This window comes from Acartia tonsa, chromosome 3, assembly GCF_053477335.1.
Source record: "Acartia tonsa isolate MP-2025a chromosome 3, ASM5347733v1, whole genome shotgun sequence".
Classification (NCBI taxonomy): domain Eukaryota; kingdom Metazoa; phylum Arthropoda; class Copepoda; order Calanoida; family Acartiidae; genus Acartia; species Acartia tonsa.
In genome coordinates this window covers 16,971,288-16,991,725 of record NC_137262.1, presented here as the reverse complement: position 1 = coordinate 16,991,725, position 20,438 = coordinate 16,971,288, and the positions used below count along the sequence as shown (strand labels likewise).

General features: G+C 33.6%; 1 protein-coding gene and 1 long non-coding RNA gene across 3 annotated transcripts in view; both read left to right on the top strand.

Moving 5' to 3' along the window:
- LOC145313491 (DDB1- and CUL4-associated factor 8) overlaps positions 1 to 20,438 on the top strand; it is a 69,178-nt gene that overhangs the window by 29,194 nt on the left and 19,546 nt on the right. For both annotated transcript variants that reach the window (XM_080152926.1, XM_080152925.1), the window contains exons 14-16: positions 1,761 to 1,924; positions 2,351 to 2,443; positions 3,120 to 3,216. In XM_080152926.1, the coding sequence (XP_080009052.1) occupies positions 1,761 to 1,924; positions 2,351 to 2,443; positions 3,120 to 3,216 (354 nt within the window). The remainder of the gene's footprint in view (positions 1 to 1,760; positions 1,925 to 2,350; positions 2,444 to 3,119; positions 3,217 to 20,438) is intronic.
- Positions 13,150 to 19,358, top strand: LOC145313486 (uncharacterized). The gene is made up of 3 exons (XR_013877346.1): positions 13,150 to 13,252; positions 14,040 to 14,140; positions 17,966 to 19,358. It is a non-coding gene; the product is annotated as an uncharacterized LOC145313486 (long non-coding RNA).

Sequence of the window (20,438 nt, the reverse complement as noted above, 5' to 3'; positions counted from 1 at the left end):
AATTGGGGGGGGATTTTTTTGTTTTTGGGGGGGTTGGGGGTGTCCCACCCCCCTAGAAAATAGCTTAAAACCACCACAGGACCAATAGGTATATACCCTGAAGAGTAGAATCCGATCGGTTCAGTGGTTACCGAGATCTTAAGGGACGGACGGACAGACAGACGGACAGACGGACAGACGGACAGACGGTCAGACGGACAGACGGACAGACATCGTTCTACTTTGTATTATAGATTATTTATCCTAAGAATAAATAATTAATGTTCTCCCTGACAAACCAATTATAGAGAAGCTACGCTTTCAAAACAAACACAAAATTAGATAGATAATCCATACATTTAGTCTAGGTGAACATAAAACACATTTTTATTCATACAATTAAAATACAATAAAATTAAAAATCAATAGATAACACATAAAATCATATGATCAGCTGATGGCCTACTGGACTAGCTCCTTATTTATCTAAATAAACCAGGGAGGGATACCTAGCTAAAATAAATCCAAACTGACTATCAACATACTAACTTAATCCCACCAAAACTACTAAAACCCCAAAAACCAGATTGACAGGGATAAATATATATAACACAAAATTATTTTGCTAGATTTCAAACATAAAGCGCAAGGGTATAAAGATTTTGATGACTGATCCCGAAGTAAAATAAAATGTAAAATTCTAAAATGTTATCCAAAATTAACAGTACTGAGAAACTTAACATTACGATTAGCAGATAGGCAGGGTGGCAAATTTAATATTTTTAGCTCATTATTCCGTTTAAAAATCAATGGCTAGGCATAGACATTTAATCAAAACAGAATTTACCTAATAATATACTACTAAAAGAAGAGTTTAAATTTATTCCGTAACTGCAGATAGATAGATATTAAACCAAAATATATTGGATTTGAACACTTTATTCTTAAGTATATCTAGGTATAAGTACTAAATCCTTTCAGACAGAATTAACCAATTAAGTCCAATGTACCACGAAATTGTTCTCTAGTCGTCCAGATTTCAAAGCTAGGACATTTGGGTCTTTAGGGAATTTTTTTTCTAATGTTCCTTGCCTAAAAGAATCCGTTAATAGGTACTAAGATATGCTAAAAAAGAAAAAGTTTCAAGGACACGCTTATTGAAGACTTTGTTTTAAAGGCCATTAGGGCCATAAAAATGACGAGAAGCATGAAATGTTAAAAAATTTTGGAGCAAATAATTAAAAACTTTTGTTAATTTCTATTTATAATTAGGAATACTTTTGGGTTTCATCTTTATACCCTAATTTAAATTATTAATGAGCTGAATGGTACAAATAAATCTCTAAATTACTGAGTTACTAAATATCAAGTATTACTTTAAGATAAAGTTAATGACATTTTTAAAGACATCTCTATGTTTTAAGAACTTTAACCTAGATGAAATTTAGTTTTGTTTACCATCATATCATCAAATATTATAATGCTTATTTTATTGAATTGCAAAACAAAAAAAATTTAATTTTGAATAAAATTACTATCTATAAATTTGGATATGTCTGCCTATTCTTAGAAATACTAATAATTTTTTTTTGAATATAAGCAAAAGCATATTTTGTATCTTACTCCAATTGAACCGTTCTTGAAACTTTCTGCACTAGGATAACATCTTATTTGCCAAAACTTGCTAGATCAAAGGCGTTGCTAACAATGTCAATAAACCATTTGATTACACGTCCTTTAAATGGAAGTCTTTGGAAATTTCAAAATATTTTCTTTTTCAGTTTTGCACCGCGGGACGAGAGCACAATATTCGGATATTTGACCGCAGATACATAGATGGTTCCAACCCACGGGAGATTGCCAAATTTTGCCCGCGTGCACTGCGCTCACAAGACTCGATGCGCGCGTATATTACGTGCGCGGTGTTCAGCTATGATGGACAGGAATGCATAACATTTATTTATTTTAAAATTACTTTATATTTTCTATATAAATACCTTTCTAGGAGTAAAGTTATTCTATAACTGTATAGGACCGGGGGATGAGGGACGTACGATAGTACACTATGGTTCAAATGATTAAATTTCCAGGATTTTTACTAATACCTACAACAACAAAAACAATATGCTATCTACCAAAAACTTTACTTACTTTACACAAATCTTCCTATTAAATTAAATCACTATACATATTCCTATTATTAAAGTAGTAATTTTTTTTTGTCTAAAGCTTATTACCTATTTAAAGTTTTAGGCTTTTTTTTCTGCTTCCTGAAAACAGAGCCTCTTATTGAAAGGAGCGCAGCCGCTAGTTTACTATATGCATATAGAATGCATATAAATAAATAATAATTGTTGAACAATGACTAGGAGATTATTGGTTCCTATAGTGATGAAGATATCTATCTATTTAAAACATCGGATGGAGAAGGAGCAGAACATGTAAAACAATACAAAGGACACAGGTAAGAATTTAAAAAAAGAAAATTTATTGAATTTCGGTGCCTTTTTTCCTCCGAGCGAGCAAAGAACGCACACTCCCCTTATTTTTTTTTGAAAAATTGAAAAGGGATAGTTGCATGAAGTGCATTTAAAAAGTTTGATTGTAAGCCAAAGTTACAAGAACAATATCTATCATATTTAAATTTATATTACAATAAATAGAAATCAATTAGGCACCAACAAAATAGTCATCATGCTGGTTTTATGAAAACAGGACAGCCATATTAGTTGCATATATCCCAAAAACATGATTTTCAAGGCTTGATATTTTTAAAAATACCTGGTAGAAAATTTAAATTCTTTCAAATATATGTCCTATAGAAGTAGTTTGAACTATTATGCAGAAAAAAATATGCAGTTCACTAAATTCAAGTTTAAATGCACTTGGTGCAACCTCCCTTTTAGGGTGGGTGGGTCGTTTTTTTCTAACCCCTTTGGGGGTCCTAATCTTGTTGGGCTAATATCTGCAGGGCTACTCAAGAAAATCTAAACTACTCTAGGCTGAGGTAACAATTAACATACCTGTGCGAAAATGCAGAACACTGTAGAAAGTGGCTTGGTTAATTTTATAACCAAGTGCTTATGGCTTACAAATTAAAAAGAATGTTATGATTTATGACAGTTTGTCTTTATAATTAGGAACAGTGCCACCGTCAAGGGTGTCAACTTTTTTGGACCCCGCAGTGAATATGTTGTGTCGGGCTCGGATTGTGGAAATGTTTTCTTCTGGTCAAAGGTAGGCATTTTATTTTACATTTTCCTGATATTAAAGAACTTTCGGAGCATAAAAAGAAAACATCGCATTTTCACAGTACCTTTTGAAAGGAGAAATAGGAGAAAAGCTACTGTGAAAATAAGACAAAACCCGCTACTTCGTTTTCTCATCTTGTCCCTAATATCTTTAAAACAGTTTTTTCAAGAAAAATTTGGTTATTGTATGTTTTTTTTTCGAAAATAAAAACAAAAGACTGTCAAGAAGTCTACTTGTCTGTCTAAATTGGCCAATTTTATAGATTCTTTATCATATTTTAAAATTATTCTAGCTAGAGAAAAAAATCCAGTCATTCTATAAAGGGAAACGTTTACATTAAAAAAAATCTTGACATTTTTATTATAATATAACAAGACGTCCTCTGATACGTGTGTGTAAATGCTCGTAATGTAAATAATGTTAAGAATAATAAAAGGTTAGAGAGAATAAAAGACAGGGTTTATCCAGGGATTAGTTAAGTCTTCAAATAATCCATAAAAACATCATTTACATACATTTATTTTCCTTTGACCTTTTTATATACCTACACAGATAATAAATATTCATATGAGAAAATACACAAGAATAATATCAAATTATTAAATATCCCTAATAATATTATAAGCCTAGGTATTCTAAAATTACGACATATCGTATGTCCATCGGATACAGAGTTACTTAAACAGTGTTGTGACAAAGAAGACCCTCCCCCAAAATAATTACAAACCTTCTCAGGACCAATGAGTAGCTACACTGTAAAGGTTAACCATATAAGTTCAGCGGTTACAAAGATCACTCAGGACAGACAGACATAGATCCTGTTACTTGATTTTATATATGGATTTAGGGTCAAAGAAGATATTAAATGTTCTAACATCTTTCTTTCCCAGAATATCTCAATCTCATATAGGTATATATTTTATATGTATACAAGTAGTTGGAATTTGATTTAAGCTTGCTTGGAATTTGGCCCCCTTCAAGTGTAAGTACATACTGCATTGGCCATCGACAGGAAAAGAAACTTAATAATATATTGGATGGTTGCACGAAAAAAAATAATTTTCCGGGAGGGGGGGGGGGGTGGCAAATAGGCGATAAAAAAAACTATCTTTCATTGTTAAAATCTAAGAAATGTATATGATTATTCAAGGAGTGATATGGCTGTTAATATTATAAAATGCACAAATATGCACAATAGATCTTTTCATGAAAATACCCTTTCTCGAATTTCATTCTTCTGCTAACCTAAAAAGTTACTTTAGGGGCCTAGAAATACATGTACAAAATTTCAGCTCTTTATCTCTACTGGCGACCTAGCGCCAGGCATGTAAAATATCAACAGATAACGGTAGCACAATAACTCGGTAATGTGCAGGTTTTAAGCTCTTCTGCATATTTCAATTTAAACACATAAGGCCAAAGATATTATATCCAAAAAATCTTTTGTCAAAGTCTACTCTACACCTAGCGCCAGTCAATTTTCTAAAATCATGCATTTTATACCTGTGAAAAATGAAATCGCCAGCGCTAGGTGTAGAGTAGACTTTGACAAAAGATTTTTGGGATATCATATCTTAGGCCTTATGTGTTTAAGTTGAAATATGCAGAACACCTAAATTCACCTTCCAAGCCATTCTCTAAGCATTTTAAATTTTTTTATGAAATAACCACCAAATCCGGCAAAAACAGGCAGTTAAACTTCTGTACCCCTACTTAACCCCCTAACAGACCCCCCCCCCCTCTATTTCGGCTCCTGTTACAGATAGAGACGTAAAACTTATTTCTGGTGGTTCATGTGTATTTTTAGAGAAAATTACTTTTTCTAGTCATAGCAGTCAGACCGCTCCTTATCCGCTTTTTAACGACCAGCCGCTAAATATTAAGACTGCTGTAGAGCAGCCAATTATAAAGCTAAGAAAACCAAATTTTATGACGAACTATTATTTTTTATAACCAAAAAAATACCTTTTCTGACCATCCCCGAAAAACGACAAATAACGGAAACCGCCAATTTTGATGGTAAAATGGCGGTTGGCGTCGTATCAATATAAAGTGAATTATATAAATTGGTCTAAAAGCCACAATATAACCCCAAGTAAAAAAGACCTTTTGCTCTGGTCAAAATGACGGGAGCAACAGTAAAAATTAATTTTTAATTCCCCAAAAAAAAGTTAATTGGGGACTTAATTCAAATTTGGGCTCTGCAGTCTGTTTCTACTATTCTAAAAAGTAATTTTCTATATAAATACACATGAACCACCAGAAAAAAGCTTTACGTCTCTATCTGTAACAGGAGCCGAGATAGAGGGGGGGGGGGGTCTGTTAGGGGGTTAAGTAGGGGTACAGTAGTTTAACTGCCTGTTTTTGCCGGTTTTGGTGCTGGAAGCGCCCATTTTTTTAAAACTGAAAATAATATCTTATTAAGTTGTAACAATAAACAGATAAAAATATTATTTAGCGATGCCAACCGCCATTTGTCGTTATCGGCGATGGTCAGAAAAGGTATTTTTTTGGTTATAAAAAATAATAGTTTGTTTTTCTTAGCTTTAAAATTGGCTGCTCTACAGCAGTTTTAATATTTAGCAGCTGGCCGCTTAAAAGCAGATAAGGAGCGGTCTGACCGCTATGACTAGAAAAAGTAATTTTCTCTAAAAATACACATGAACCACCAGAAAAAAGTTTTACGTCTCTATCTGTAACAGGAGCAGAGAAAGAGGGGGGGGGGGTCTGTTAGGGGGTTAAGCAGGGGTACAGATATTTTTTGGGCCTTTTCAAAAGGCAGTTTTGAAATCCCGTTATTTCATGAAAAAATTTAAAATGCTTAGAGAATGGCTTGGAAGGTGAATTTAGGTGTTCTGCATATTTCAACTTAAACCCATAAGGCCTAAGATATGATATCCTAAAAATCTTTTGTCAAAGTCTACTCTACACCTAGCGCTGGCGATTTCATTTTTCACAGGTATAAAATGCATGATTTTAGAAAACTGACTGGCGCTAGGTGTAGAGTGGACTTTGACAAAAGATTTTTTGGATATAATATCTTAGGCCTTATGTGTTTAAATTGAAATATGCAGAAGAGCTTAAAACCTGCACATTACCGAGATATTGTTAAAACCGCCGTGCTACCGTTATCTGTTGATATTTTACATGCCTGGCGCTAGGTCGCCAGTAGAGATAAAGAGCTGAAATTTTGTACATGTATTTCTAGGCCCCTAAAGTAACTTTTTAGGTTAGCAGAAGAATGAAATTTGAGAAAGGGTATTTTCATGAAAAGATCTAATGCACAATTGTAATAAGAACTTTAACTTTCATAACCAATGAGAAAATATATTTTTGTAAATTGACTGTCATACGGGCGGATGACCCTATTTATAGAGTAGAGTTGTCCTGATATTATTTAATTTAAAATTTAATATATTTTTGGGATGTGCTAGTCCACCGAATGAGGATAGCAATTACACGTTACATTGTCCAACTAAACAAAATAAACACGAAGGTATTGTCTTTCAAACAATGTCAACAATTCCTGAAAACTTTGTCAGACAAAAGGGGTAGTTTCACGAAATGCATTTGAACTTAACTTAGTGAACCGCATTTATTCTGGTTAAATGGTTAAACTACATTAATATGGCATATATTTCGAAGAATTTCAATTTTCTACCACATAGTTTTAAAATATCAAGACTTGAAAATCGTCTTTTTAAATTGCATATATCACAAAAAGACTATTTTCAAGTCTTGATATTTTAAAAACTACGTGGTAGAAAATTGAAGTTATTTCAAATTTATGCTATATAAATGTCAGGGAGTAAGGGAGGGGACAATGGGCAATTAATTCAATTTAAGAGGGTTCGCTGAAAAGCAATGAAAACCAGATTTATCAAGAAAATTTTACTAAAATTGTAAAGGGATCATGGTAACCTAATTTAGAACAAAATTAGTTCTAAGAAAAAAATCATTTACTTGAAAATTAAATTATCACCCCATCACAATGTAGTAAACATTCTGTAAAATCTTGTTTAGAACTACCTCAACCCTTCTCATATATTTATAACTGACCCCTAAATTCTAGCGGTTCTTAGATTATTTAATACATAAATATCACAGTAGAAGAGTTTCTATACATGAAATGACATTTTCTTGGGAAAAAATATTTGTTAAAACCAGCCATTAATAACAAATTTTTCTGTCTGTATATTTAAAACTAGCTCAGCTAGTTAGCGGGGCATTGATGCGCAAGTACCCAAAGTCAGTCAGAATCTGCTGTATTCGTGCACATTCCCTTTAAGCCAGCACCCAAAGTCTGAGACTCCTAAAAATTGAATATTCGATCCATTGTCCCCTCCCTTACTCCCTGTATAAATGTAGTTTAACCCATTAACAAGGGAAAAAAATGCGGTTCACTAAATTAAGTTCAAATGCATTTCGTGAAACTACCCCTTTTTAACAAAAAGTATAGAAATGAGAAACTTATCCTAAATGTTTGTTTGACCTATATATTAAGCTGCATATTGCTTCAAAAGGTTATTTCGAAATAAACCCCGAACAAACATATTATGCAAATCTGAATTTTCAAAATAGCAGCTTTATTATTCATTTAGGATGATTTTACAATAAATATAAAATGTAGATGCCTCTTTTGGTTACAAAATTCCACTGTTATTTTTTAATTAATCAGCACCAATAAAGCACAAGATCTCAAAAACAGCATTTGAGGGAAATACTGGTGAACAAACATATTATGCAAATCCAAAACAAAGCAAAAACAAGGATGACAACATCCATAAGTAGCGAAGCACAAAATTTTGTGGATGGGACTGACGGTCATTGTTGTTTTCTTCAAACGACGGGAAATTAAATTTTGATATCTTTAACTGAAAAAATTTTGAAAATCGATTAATAAACACCAAAGATATGGGGGAAAATGTAAAAAATATAAAAATAGCCAAAAACCTGCAAAAAGGCAGTCTGACCGTCATTGTTGATTTCTTCAAATGAGCGGAAATTTAATTTTGATATCTTTAACTGAAAAAATTTTGAAAATCGGTCCATAAACACCAAAGATATGGATGAAAATGTAAAAAAATATAAAAATAGCCAAAAACCTGCAAAAAGGCAGTCTGACCGTCATTGTTGTTTTCTTCAAACGAAGGGAAATTTAATTTTGATATCTTTAACTGAAAAAAGTTTGAAAATCGGACCATAAACACCAAAGATATGGGGGGAAAATGTAAAAAATATAAAAATAGCCAAAAACCTGCAAAAAGGCAGTCTGGCCGTCATTGTTGTTTTCTTCAAACGACGGAAATTTAATTTTGATATATCTAACTGAAAAAATTTAGAAAATCGGACCATAAACACCAAAGATATGAGGAAAAATGTGGAAAATAAAGAAATAGCCTAAAACCTGCTAAAAAGCCGTCCGACCGCCATTGATGTTTTATAGTTAATTGTGCTCCTTAATGATGGGAATGTTGTCAAAAAATTTCAGCTTCCTATCTTTTATAGGAGCTGAGTAAATCCCATTTCCCCCATAGCGTTACGGACTGACGGACGGACGGACAAAGTGAATTATAGAGTAGCTTCGCTACTAAAAATAAGGTTTTTTGGCACTTTTCTCCTCTTTTAAAGATTGATTATGATAAAATAATAATTTTTTAAGGGATTTATGCATTAAGGGGGGGGGGAAGTTCTGACACTTTTGCGTAAACAGTGATTATAGGCTTTGTCTTTGGAGATAATGGAGAGGTTATTTGGCAAAAAAGTTTCCTTTTGGGATGTAGTTTTCCTATTTTTAAAAAAATTTTGGATGCGGCCTCCAGGTTCCGGTACTCCAGGCCTCCAGGTGGATTCTGGACAGGTAAAAATTGAAAATTCAAGATAGAACAAAACTTATTTAACAAAAGTTTGTACTTTATGGATGGTATGAACTAATTTGAAGAAATTTTTGAAATCGGGCTCCAGGTTCTGGTACTGCAGGCCTCCAGGTGTATCCTGGACAGGTAAAAATTGAAAATTTTTAATTTTAAAGTTAGAACAAAACTTATTTAACAAAAGTGGCTTCTTTATAGATGGTATTAACTAATCTGAAGAAAATTTTGAAATCGGGCTCCAGGTTCAGATGCTGCAGGCCTCCAGGTGGATCCTGGACATGTAAAAATTGAAGATTTTTACTTTAAAAGTTAGAACAAAACTTATTTAACAAAAGTGGCTTCTTTATGGATGGTATGAACTAATTTGAAGAAAATTTTGAAATCGGGCTCCTGGTTCAGGTGCTGCAGGCCTCCAAGTGGATCCTGGACAGGTAAAAATTGAAAATTTTTAATTTAAAAGTTAGAACAAAACTTATTTAACAAAAGTGGCTTCTTTATTGATGGTATGAACTAATTTGAAGAAAATTTTGAAATCAGGCTCCAGGTTCAGGTACTGCAGGTCTCCAGGTGGATCCTGGACGGGTAAAAATTGATAATTTTTACTTTAAAAGTTAGAACAAAACTTATTTTTACAAAAGTGGCTTCTTTATAGATGGTATTAACTAATCTGAAGAAAATTTTGATATCGGGCTCCAGGTTCAGGTGCTGCAGGCCTCCAGGTGGATCCTAGACAGGTAAAAGTAAAAAAATTTTACTTTAAAAATTAAAACAAAACTTATTTTTACAAAAGTGGCTTCTTTATAGATGGTTTTAACTAATCTGAAGAAAATTTTGAAATTGAGCTCCAGGTTCTGGTACTGCAGGCCTCCAGGTGGATCCTGGACAGATAAAAAGTAATTTTTTACTTTAAGTGTTTGAAAAAAACTTATTTAAAAAAAGTGGCTTCTTTATAGATGGTATGAACTATTTTGAAGAAAATTTTGAAATCGGGCTTCAGGTTCAGGTACTGCAGGCCTCCAGGTAGATCCTGGACAGGTAAAAATTGAAATTCTATACTTTAAAAGTTAGAACAAAACTTATTTAACAAAAGTGGCTTCTTTATGGATGGTAGGAAGTAATTTGAAGAAAATTTTGAAATCTGGCTCCAGGTTCAGGTACTGCAGGCCTCCAGGTGGATCCTGGACAGGTAAAAACTAAAATTTTTTTCTATTAAAGTTAGAACAAAACTTATTGAACAAAAGTTGATACTTTATGGATGGTATTAAATACTTTAAAGAAAAATTTGAAATTGGGCTCCAGGTTCAGGTACTGCAAGCCTCCAGGTAGATCCTAGACATGTAAAAATTGAATTTTTTCACTTTAAAAGTTAGATCAAAACTTATTTTACAAAAGTTGATAATTTATGGATGGTATTAACTAATTTGAAGAAAATTTTGAAATTTCAAAATTTACTTCAAATTACTTCCTACCATCTTTAAAGAAGCCACTTTTGTCAAATAAGTTTTGTTTTAACTTTTAAAGTGAAAAAATTCAATTTTTACATGTCCAGGATCTACCTGGAGGCTTGCAGTACCTGAACCTGGAGCCCAATTTCAAATTTTTCTTTAAAGTATTTAATACCATCCATAAAGTATCAACTTTTGTAAAAAATTTTAATTTTTACCTGTCCAGGATCCACCTGGAGGCCTGCAGTACCTGAACCTGGAGCCAGATTTCAAAATTTTCTTCAAATTACTTCCTACCATCCATAAAGAAGCCACTTTTGTTAAATAAGTTTTGTTCTAACTTTTAAAGTATAGAATTTCAATTTTTACTTCAAATTACTTCCTACCATCTTTAAAGGGCGAATATAGGTTCGATATGATATGAGCTTATATGAAAGGTGCCATTTCATACTTTTAGAATATCTATGCCAAATTTAAAAATTCAAAAAAATCCTTAAGTAGATTTTGCAATTTTCTGTTTCAATTGAACATATGATAAATGAGATTGCCGACAAACCGTTTATTTTAGCCCTTTACAAGACTTTTTTTTGACTACTTTACTTATGTTCATTTAATTAATACATTTGCATGCATCTTTTAAGATCATAAAATCATTAATTTTCGTAATTTTAAATGTAATTATTTTAATTACAAATAAGCGTACGTTGGTGTGACGTCATTGACACGTCACACATTCCACTTTGATAAATATTCATTACTAAACGTATTTTTAATGCAATTATCTACCCCTGTGCGTATATGTCAGCTGATTTCAATAACAAACACCCTTTCTAAAGTACGTAGTATTTCATAACAAGTGGTTTCGGCAGGATATTGAACAATTATTTTGAAAATTATTTACTCTTTATTATTGAACTATTATGCTTTCATGATTACGTTTGGACCAGTAGGCTAAACTTTATAGATGTGTAGACTGTAGAATAACCATAATTTTAGAAAAGCATTGTTTTTATTAACCTCATATTTCTATTTACCTACCTTATTTTGAATCTACCAAAGTTTTTATTTTTACGGGAATTGTTGTGTAAGGAGCTTTACCACTTCAACCTCCCCTTTCTCTTTTTTGATTAACCTTCTCCCTGTCTCACTCTATTGTGGATTAGCTGTCTGGGATACATCTAATTTTTGCTACTCTCTTTTTGATAATTTTGTTCTAATCGTAGTATACTTTTTTATTATTTTTAGTAGCGAAGCTACTCTATAATTCACTTTGTCCGTCCGTCCGTCCGTCAGTCAGTCAGTCCGTCAGTCCGTCAGTCCGTAACGCTATGGGGGAAATGGGATTTACTCAGCTCCTATAAAAGATAGAATGCTCAAATTTTTTGACAACATTCCCACCATTAAGGAGCACAATTAACTATAAAACATCGTTGGCGGTCGGACCGATTTTTAGCAGGTTTTAGGCTATTTTTATATTTTTCACATTTTTCTCCATATCTCCAGTGTTTATGGTCCGATTTTAAAATTTTTTTCAGTTACAGATATCAAAATTTAATTTCCCGTCGTTTAAAGAAACAACCATGAAGGCCAGACTGCCTTTTTAGCAGGTTTTAGGCTATTTTTATATTTTTCACATTTTTCTCCATATCTTCAGTGTTTATGGTCCAATTTTCAAAATTTTTTCAGTTATAGATATCAAAATTAAATTTCCCGTCTTTTAAAGAAAAAAACCATGATGGCCGGACTGCCTTTTTAGCAGGTTTTAGGCTGTTTTTTTTATATTTTTAACATTTTTCTCCATATCTTCAGTGTTTATATTCCGATTTTCAAAAATTTTTCAGTTATAGATATCAAAATTAAATTTCCTGTCTTTTAAAGAAAATAACCATGACGGCCAGACTGCCTTTTTGGCAGGTTTTAGGCTATTTTTTTTATATATTTAACACTTTTTTTTTCCATATCTTCAGTATATATGGTCCGATTTTCCCAATTTTTTAAGTTAAGGATTTAAAAATTAATTTTTTTGTCGTAAACAACCATGGCGGCCAGGCTGCCTTTTATCAGGTTTTTGGCTATTTTTATATGTTTTATATATTTCCCCATATCTTTGTCTATTTTGATCCAATTTTCAAACTTTTATGGGATATCAGTATCAAAATAGTTTTTCCCATTGTTATGAGCATCTTTAATATAATTTACTTTGACCATCGTCATCATACAAAATAAAACAAGGTTTCATGTTTATTTTTTCCAATAAATCTATTCTTGATTTTAGTAAAAACCTTTTAAATCTACCTATACGTATTCCCATTTACGATTTTTTGTGCTTCGCTACTTATGGATGTTGTCATCCTTGTTTACCAACTAAATATTTTTTCCAGCAATTTCATGTTCTTGTCAGTAAAACACACTCTGAATCTGACACCCGTCTACACCCTGCTCGATTTTGGTTTAAGGGGAATGACAAATGCTGTGCACGCAACTGAAAAAATGTTTCCTTTAAATATTACTCAATATGTTTGTCCATCTTATTTGATCTTTGCTTTCATGGATATTCTCATTCTTGTGAAGTTGGCTGAGACCTCAAAAGTTTAAAAGACTTAATTAAAGAATATTTTTTTTAATTTCAGGTGAAAATGTTTAAAGTGGATGAAGTCTAAAAAACCAGATAAATAAAGTTCAACAATTTACAGATAAATACAGGTAAAAATAAGGGAGTTTTTTTTTGAGTAGCGAAGCTACTCTATGATTCACTTTGTCCATGCGTCAGTCCGAGACGCAATGAGGAAAATTTGATTTTTTCGGCTGCTATTTAAGCTATTCCTATTAGGGTTGGGCTGAATACTTTTTTGCTGGATACCGGATACCGGAAAACCGGTATCCGGATTGTTTCAATATCCGGTATCCAGCCGGATATCTGGCCAATGCTTGATATCCGGCTAATTACAAGACTTCCGGCCGGATATCCGTTATCCGGATAGTTTCAATATCAGGTAACTGGCCGGATATCGAAAATGGCCGGATATCCGGCCCAACCCTAATTCCTATGTATGACAAAGGCACATCTAGTCTTAATTTTTTTGCCTGTCTGTCTGTCGGTCATGAATTAGAAGACATAAAACTTTTTAAAAGATAGACAGCTGAAATTTTCAGTGAAGATTCATATGACATGCAATTCTAGTCTTTACACAGACATAAACCTTATTTTTTAAAGGTTTCATGATATTCTTTTAATTTTAATATATTCTCTTTCTGTCCCTTTTTTCCCTTGCTATGGCATAATTTCGCTCGTAATTTCAAGAATTAAAGATAATTTGACTCTTAAGTATGTATGCTAGACGGTTGACATATAGGAAGGTGAATCCACCCCTCTGACAATAAACTAACACCACCATTGTTGCCTGTATTATACTTCACTCAATTTGGGTTTAAGGGGGTATCTGTGCATGTCACTAATTTTTTTATTTTGAAGAAATTTCATATTTTTCAGGAAAGTTATACCATGAAGTGTCACTGAAGAAATTTAGGAAGACAAACATACATACACAGATCCTGTTACTTTTGTATAATGATAAAAATAGTAAAATAAGGGTAGAAATTCTCAATCCACAGTTATTTTTAAAAGCAAAGCTTTCCTATAATTAGGGTAGGTCTGTCCGTCCGTGACGTATAGCTTTTTTCGTTAATTTAGGCACGTTAGAATTCTCCTATCGATTTCAAATTTGGCATGGTGATCCCTGTAGTAGTCAGATACTATCAGAAAGCGTGGCAACTCTATAATCATTACCAGAATGTCCGTACGTCCATTTTCAACATGTTCTTCTTTTCACTTTTTTAACAACAAAGGGGGGGGGGGGGTAAAATGTGGTGACTCGTCACACGACATACCAGCAATTTTATTTTGGGTGCTACTCCCTTAGTTTTAGAGATAATTGGATGAAATCTTTTGGGCTGGGTCACTAATTACCCCAACTATTGGTATCTTTCAAAAAAAACGGCGGCGGGACCGCCGCTCCCGCCGCCCGCCGCCGTTTTCCGCCGCCACCAAAAAAATTTTTTTTATTGCATTTCTCGCCGAATTAGGCAATTTGGAATCATTTGAGACCATGTTATTTTTTTCAAAAATTTTTCCCCTTACAAGGAACCCTGCGGGGGGACTTAGTCATTTTTTTCAAATTCTCGTTTATCAAGGTATATCTTAAATACAGTGCTACTCCTGTGCTTTTAAAGATATTGAAACAAAATCTTTTTAGGTTGGTAAATAAAAAAATATTTGAATTAAGAAAACGGCGGCGGGACCGCCGCTCCCGCCGTTTTCCGCCGCCACCAAAAAAAAAATTTTATTGCATTTCTCGCCGAATTAGGCAATTTGGAATCATTTGAGACCATGTTATTTTTTTCAAAAAATTTTCCCCTTACAAGCAACCCTGTGGGTATATCTTAAATACAAATTTGAGACCATGTTATTTTTTTCAAAAAATTTTCCCCTTACAAGCAACCCTGTGGGTATATCTTAAATTCAAATTTGGCATGGTGATCCCTGTAGTAGTCAGATACTATCAGAAAGCGTGGCAACTCTATAATCATTACCAGAATGTCCGTACGTCCATTTTCAACATGTTCTTCTTTTCACTTTTTTAACAACATAGGGGGGGGGGGTAAAATGTGGTGACTCGTCACACGACATACCAGCAATTTTATTTTGGGTGCTACTCCCTTAGTTTTAGAGATAATTGGATGAAATCTTTTGGGCTGGGTCACTAATTACCCCAACTATTGGTATCTTTCAAAAAAAACGGCGGCGGGACCGCCGCTCCCGCCGCCCGCCGCCGTTTTCCGCCGCCACCAAAAAAATTTTTTTTATTGCATTTCTCGCCGAATTAGGCAATTTGGAATCATTTGAGACCATGTTATTTTTTTCAAAAATTTTTCCCCTTACAAGGAACCCTGCGGGGGGACTTCTCGTTTATCAAGGTATATCTTAAATACAGTGCTACTCCTGTGCTTTTAAAGATATTGAAACAAAATCTTTTTAGGTTGGTAAGTAAAAAATATTTGAATTAAGAAAACGCCGCTCCCGCCGTCCGCCGCAGTTTTCCGCCGCCACCAAAATTTTTTTTTTTTAAACATAATCTTTTATCTTTTAAGGTGTTGGGTGGGTAAGTAAAAAAACATGGTCTCAAATGATTCTAAATCGCCTAATTCGGCGAGAAATGCAATGAAAAAATTTTTTTCTTGTGGCGGCGGAAAACGGTGGTGGACGGCGGGAGCGGTGGTCCCGCCGCCGTTTTCCGCGGTGGTACCTCTGCCATTTTTTATTTAAATATTTTTTACTGACCTAGCTAAAAAGATTTTGTTTCAATATCTTTAAAAGCACAGGAGTAGCACTGTATTTAAGATATACCTTGATAAACGAGAATTTGAAAAAAATGACTAAGTCCCCCCGCAGGGTTGCTTGTAAGGGGAAAATTTTTTGAAAAAAATAACATGGTCTCAAATGATTCCAAATTGCCTAATTCGGCAAGAAATGCAATAAAAAATTTTTTTTTGGTGGCGGCGGAAAACGGCGTTGGACGGCGGGAGCGGCGGTCCCACCGCCGTTTTCTTAATTCAAATATTTTTTACTTACCAACCTAAAAAGATTTTGTTTCAATATCTTTAAAAGCACAGGAGTAGCACTGTATTTAAGATATACCTTGATAAACGAGAATTTGAAAAAAATAACATGGTCTCAAATGATTCCAAATTGCCTAATTCGTCGAGAAATGCAATAAAAAAAAATTTTTTGGTGGCGGCGGAAAACGGCGGCGGGCGGCGGGAGCGGCGGTCCCGCCGCCGTTTTTTTTGAAAGATACCAATAGTTGGGGTAATTAGTGACCCAGCCCAAAAGATTTCATCCAATTATCTCTAAAACTAAGGGAGTAGCACCCAAAATAAAATTGCTGGTATGTCGTGTGACGAGTCACCACATTTTACCCCCCCCCTTTTTATATGATCTAATTATCCGATTGATCTGATTTTTGGTATACTGATTCCTGGGACAAGTACAATATTATATATAAGTTTATAATATTAATGAAGTCCTTAAAATGTAAGTATGTCCTTAAACATTAGTTGCTTTTGTGGAGAGCAGTATGGAGCTGCCTTTTCCCGCCGAAATTTTTTCCCCCTGTTCTTGCCATAATAGACAATTTTCAAACATCTGTGATAAACTTTTTTTTCATAAAAATTTCCCTTATTTTTTCACTTGACACTTGTAAGATTTTACAATTGCAATTTTTAAAAGCGAAGCTTTTCTATAATTAGTGTCGGTCCGTCCGTCCGTCCGTAACGGATAGCTTTTTTCGTTAATTTAGGCATGTTAGAATTGTCCTATCGATTTCAAATTTTGCATGGTGATTCCTGTAGTAGTTAGGTACGATTTAAAAAGCATAGCAACTCTATAATCACTACCAAAATGTACGTACGTCCATTTTAAACAAGTTGATTTTTTTACTTTTTTAAAAAGCTTTTTTCGTTAATTTAGGCATGTTAGAATTGTCCTATCGATTTCAAATTTTGCACGGTGATTCCTTTAATTGTAAGGTACGAGTTAGAAAGCGTAGGAACTCTATAATCATTACCAAAATGTCCGTAAGTATATTTTAAACATGATGATTTTTTTACTTTTTTAACATCAAATTTTTATGTGATCTAATTATCCGATTGATCTGATTTTTGGTATATTGATTCCTGGGACAACAAAGTATAATGTAATAAACGAAGCAACTCTATAATCAAGTCCTTAAAATGTAAGTATGTCCATAAACATTATCCTGTTCAAGAAGTTTTTAACAAATTTACTCACAATTTTGCTTTGACTTTTATACATTTATATTAGGATTATTCTGTTCTGAAACTATACAAGTGTTAACGTCCGTTTGTCCTACCGTTTCAGTGCTTCGCTTTTATGGATGTTGTCATCCTTGTTTTAATATTGACATGTTTGAAATATTACCAGTGTCACGTAAAAATGTAAGGGAAATTTTTATGAGAAAAAAGTTTATCTCTGATGTTCTAGAACTGTATAATTTGGCGAAAAAAGTAAAAAAATATTTCGGCGGGAAACGGGGGTTTTCAGCGGGAGCGGCTGTTCTGCCGCCGTTTCTTCACAGTTCCATATTGTTCTCACAAAAGCAACTGCTGTGCCGAATTTTAGAGATGTAACTCTTTTATGGGCTAAGATCATGTGCGTTTTACTTTTGGTTTCAAAAAGTGGCTCATCCGCCTCCCCCCTTTACAATTTTGCTTCGATTCTTATACATTTATATTCTGATTATTCAGTTCTGACACTCTACAAGTGTTAATGCCCTTTTGTCCTACAGTTTCAGAGCTTCGCTTTTATGGATGTTGTTCTTTCTATTTTGATGTCGCTAGGTAATAGAATAAATATTATCCGTAAAATTTTTATTTTCTTTAAAAATAAGGCGGGGGGGGGGGGGTTAATGACATTTAAACTTAAACTGTGAGCATAATGGTCTAAATATTGAGCTAGACACTTGAAAATGGTACATAAGCATAGTCCCATAGATACTACATCTAAATGAAAAAAAAATCATTTTTTTTTATTTTAAGGTTAGGTGTAATTTGATGTAAAAACTCACTTTTAATTTTTTTTCTTAAGTTTTTTCCTTAGAAACTTTTTGTCTATTCATAAGGACATTATTTAAGATGATTCAGCAAGTTTGGTACCAAAACTCAAAAAAAAAACAGATTTGATATATGACACACAAACTTTAGAAAAAATGCACTTTACTCCTTCGAGCCACTCACCTAGCCTACTGGGGTCGGTCCCCGACTTGCTGAATCATTTTAAATAATGTCCTTGTTTAATAGACATAGTGTATTCAAGGAAAAAACGTAATAAAAAACAATTAAAGGTAAGTTTCAACATCAAAATAGACCAAAAATGGCCTAATAACCCCATTTTCGCCCATTTCCGCAGGGTTTTTCTTACCTGACCTAACCTAAAATAAAAAAATTTGAATTTTTTCGCCATTTAGATGTAGTACCTATAGGACTAGGCTTATGTACCAAGTTTCAAGTGTCTAGCTCAATATTTAGACCATTTTGCTCACGGTTTAAGTTTAAATTTCTTTACGCCCCCCACCCTTTATGGTGGTTGACAAACCTGACCCTCTCCTTCCTCAAGTGTGATGAATATGCATCTAGCGGTGAAGCAAGGGGAGGGTGGGTTAATGCAACCATCTCAAAGTCAATGTATAAATGGCACTTAGAATTCGAATTTCGATCTGAAATTTTGCATGAGTAATCCTTGGTAGGTCTATTTTCCCTAAATCGAATATAAAATTGGAAAAAGTATTGACTGGCGGCTCAGCCGTTAAGCCGGTTTTTGGCTTTTTTCAGGGCAAATCCATCATTAAATACGGAGGAATCAACTTTTTGAATGATAGTTTTACATTCTTCGGTCTAAAAATGGTACTCTTGGCATTTTATAGCTTCTACCAGCCCTTTTTAGTCGATTCTAGCAGTTAAACAGATGGTACTAGAAAATTTTAAAAAGTTTATTGGTGTTATTTTCAAAAATTTTGCCCTAAAAAAAACCTTAAAACGACTGAGCCGGCAGCCGTTAGCCATTACTTTTCCAATTTTTTGTTCGATTTAGGGAAATTAGACCTACCAAGGATTACTTTGCTTTTTACATTGTTATACTTTAATAATATTATTGTTAAATTAAAACTTTAGTACACATTCTATTATGTTATTGTTATGTTATGAAATAAACTAATAAATGCAAAACATTTCAAAACTTTTGTATTTTTTATTTTACTGAAAGGGGAAGGTGTTCTTCGTAATAGCGAAGCTACTCTATTATTTGAAATGTCAGTCTGTCCATATGAAAGTTTTTTTTATGAAACATGATTTTTTTGGCACTTGTTTAAAGATAAACTGCTGAAAACTCCTGTCAACATTCCCATCATTAGGAAGCATAATTAACTAAAACATCCATAACAGTCGGACTGCTTTCCCCCTACTTCAACTATGTGTGTCGCTGATAAGTTAGATTTTGAATTAAGAAATATAAAAGAAGTTAATACCTAACTACTTTTTATCAAAAAATGTGAAGAAAAAAAAAACAAATAGAATGCTTAGATGAACAATTATAAAAGGAGAAGAAGTGAACACTTATTATTTTAAAAATTTTTTTTTAATTATGTAGCATCTAATCTTTAACGTATCTGTCCGCATAATTGTTAGACTATTTGTATATCTAACACTTAACAGTGGCGTAACACGTAGTGCATCCGCTTGTTGTCGGGAAGTGCTAGGTTTGAATCTCGGCCCTAAACCACATCATGAACTGAGATGTTACTGCTGCTATGTCTAGTGAGCGACAAAAAAAATAGAGAGTAGGGGGAATGCCTTGGCACAACATAGCCGCAACTCATTACCGTGCTTTTCTAGACAAAGGTCAAGCTATCAAAGAGTTGATTGTCTAATGGATGATCCCTTACTTGATATCCTTGTCATTTGAGGACGTTACATTACAACACAAATTCAGTGTACGTTCATGGTGGCGTGTAGCGGACTTGTACCCGAAGCATCACCGGGCCCCCAAAAGTTTATTATTCTTAATATCTTAAATAATCGAACACGCTTGTTCATATCAATCAACCGAAAAATTTACTTTTTTTCCCTTAATCGGCCATGGGTGTTTGTTATGCTTGGTTTCCAAAAGATTGTTGTAACCTACTTAAAAACGAAGAAGAAAGCACTCCCTCTTTCTTCGAATATAAGGAAAGGGTGAGTCTCAGAGGTAAAACTTAATCTTCTTCTTATTATATAAAGTAGTAAGCGTTTTTTGTCTGTCCCGAAGGATCTCACTAAC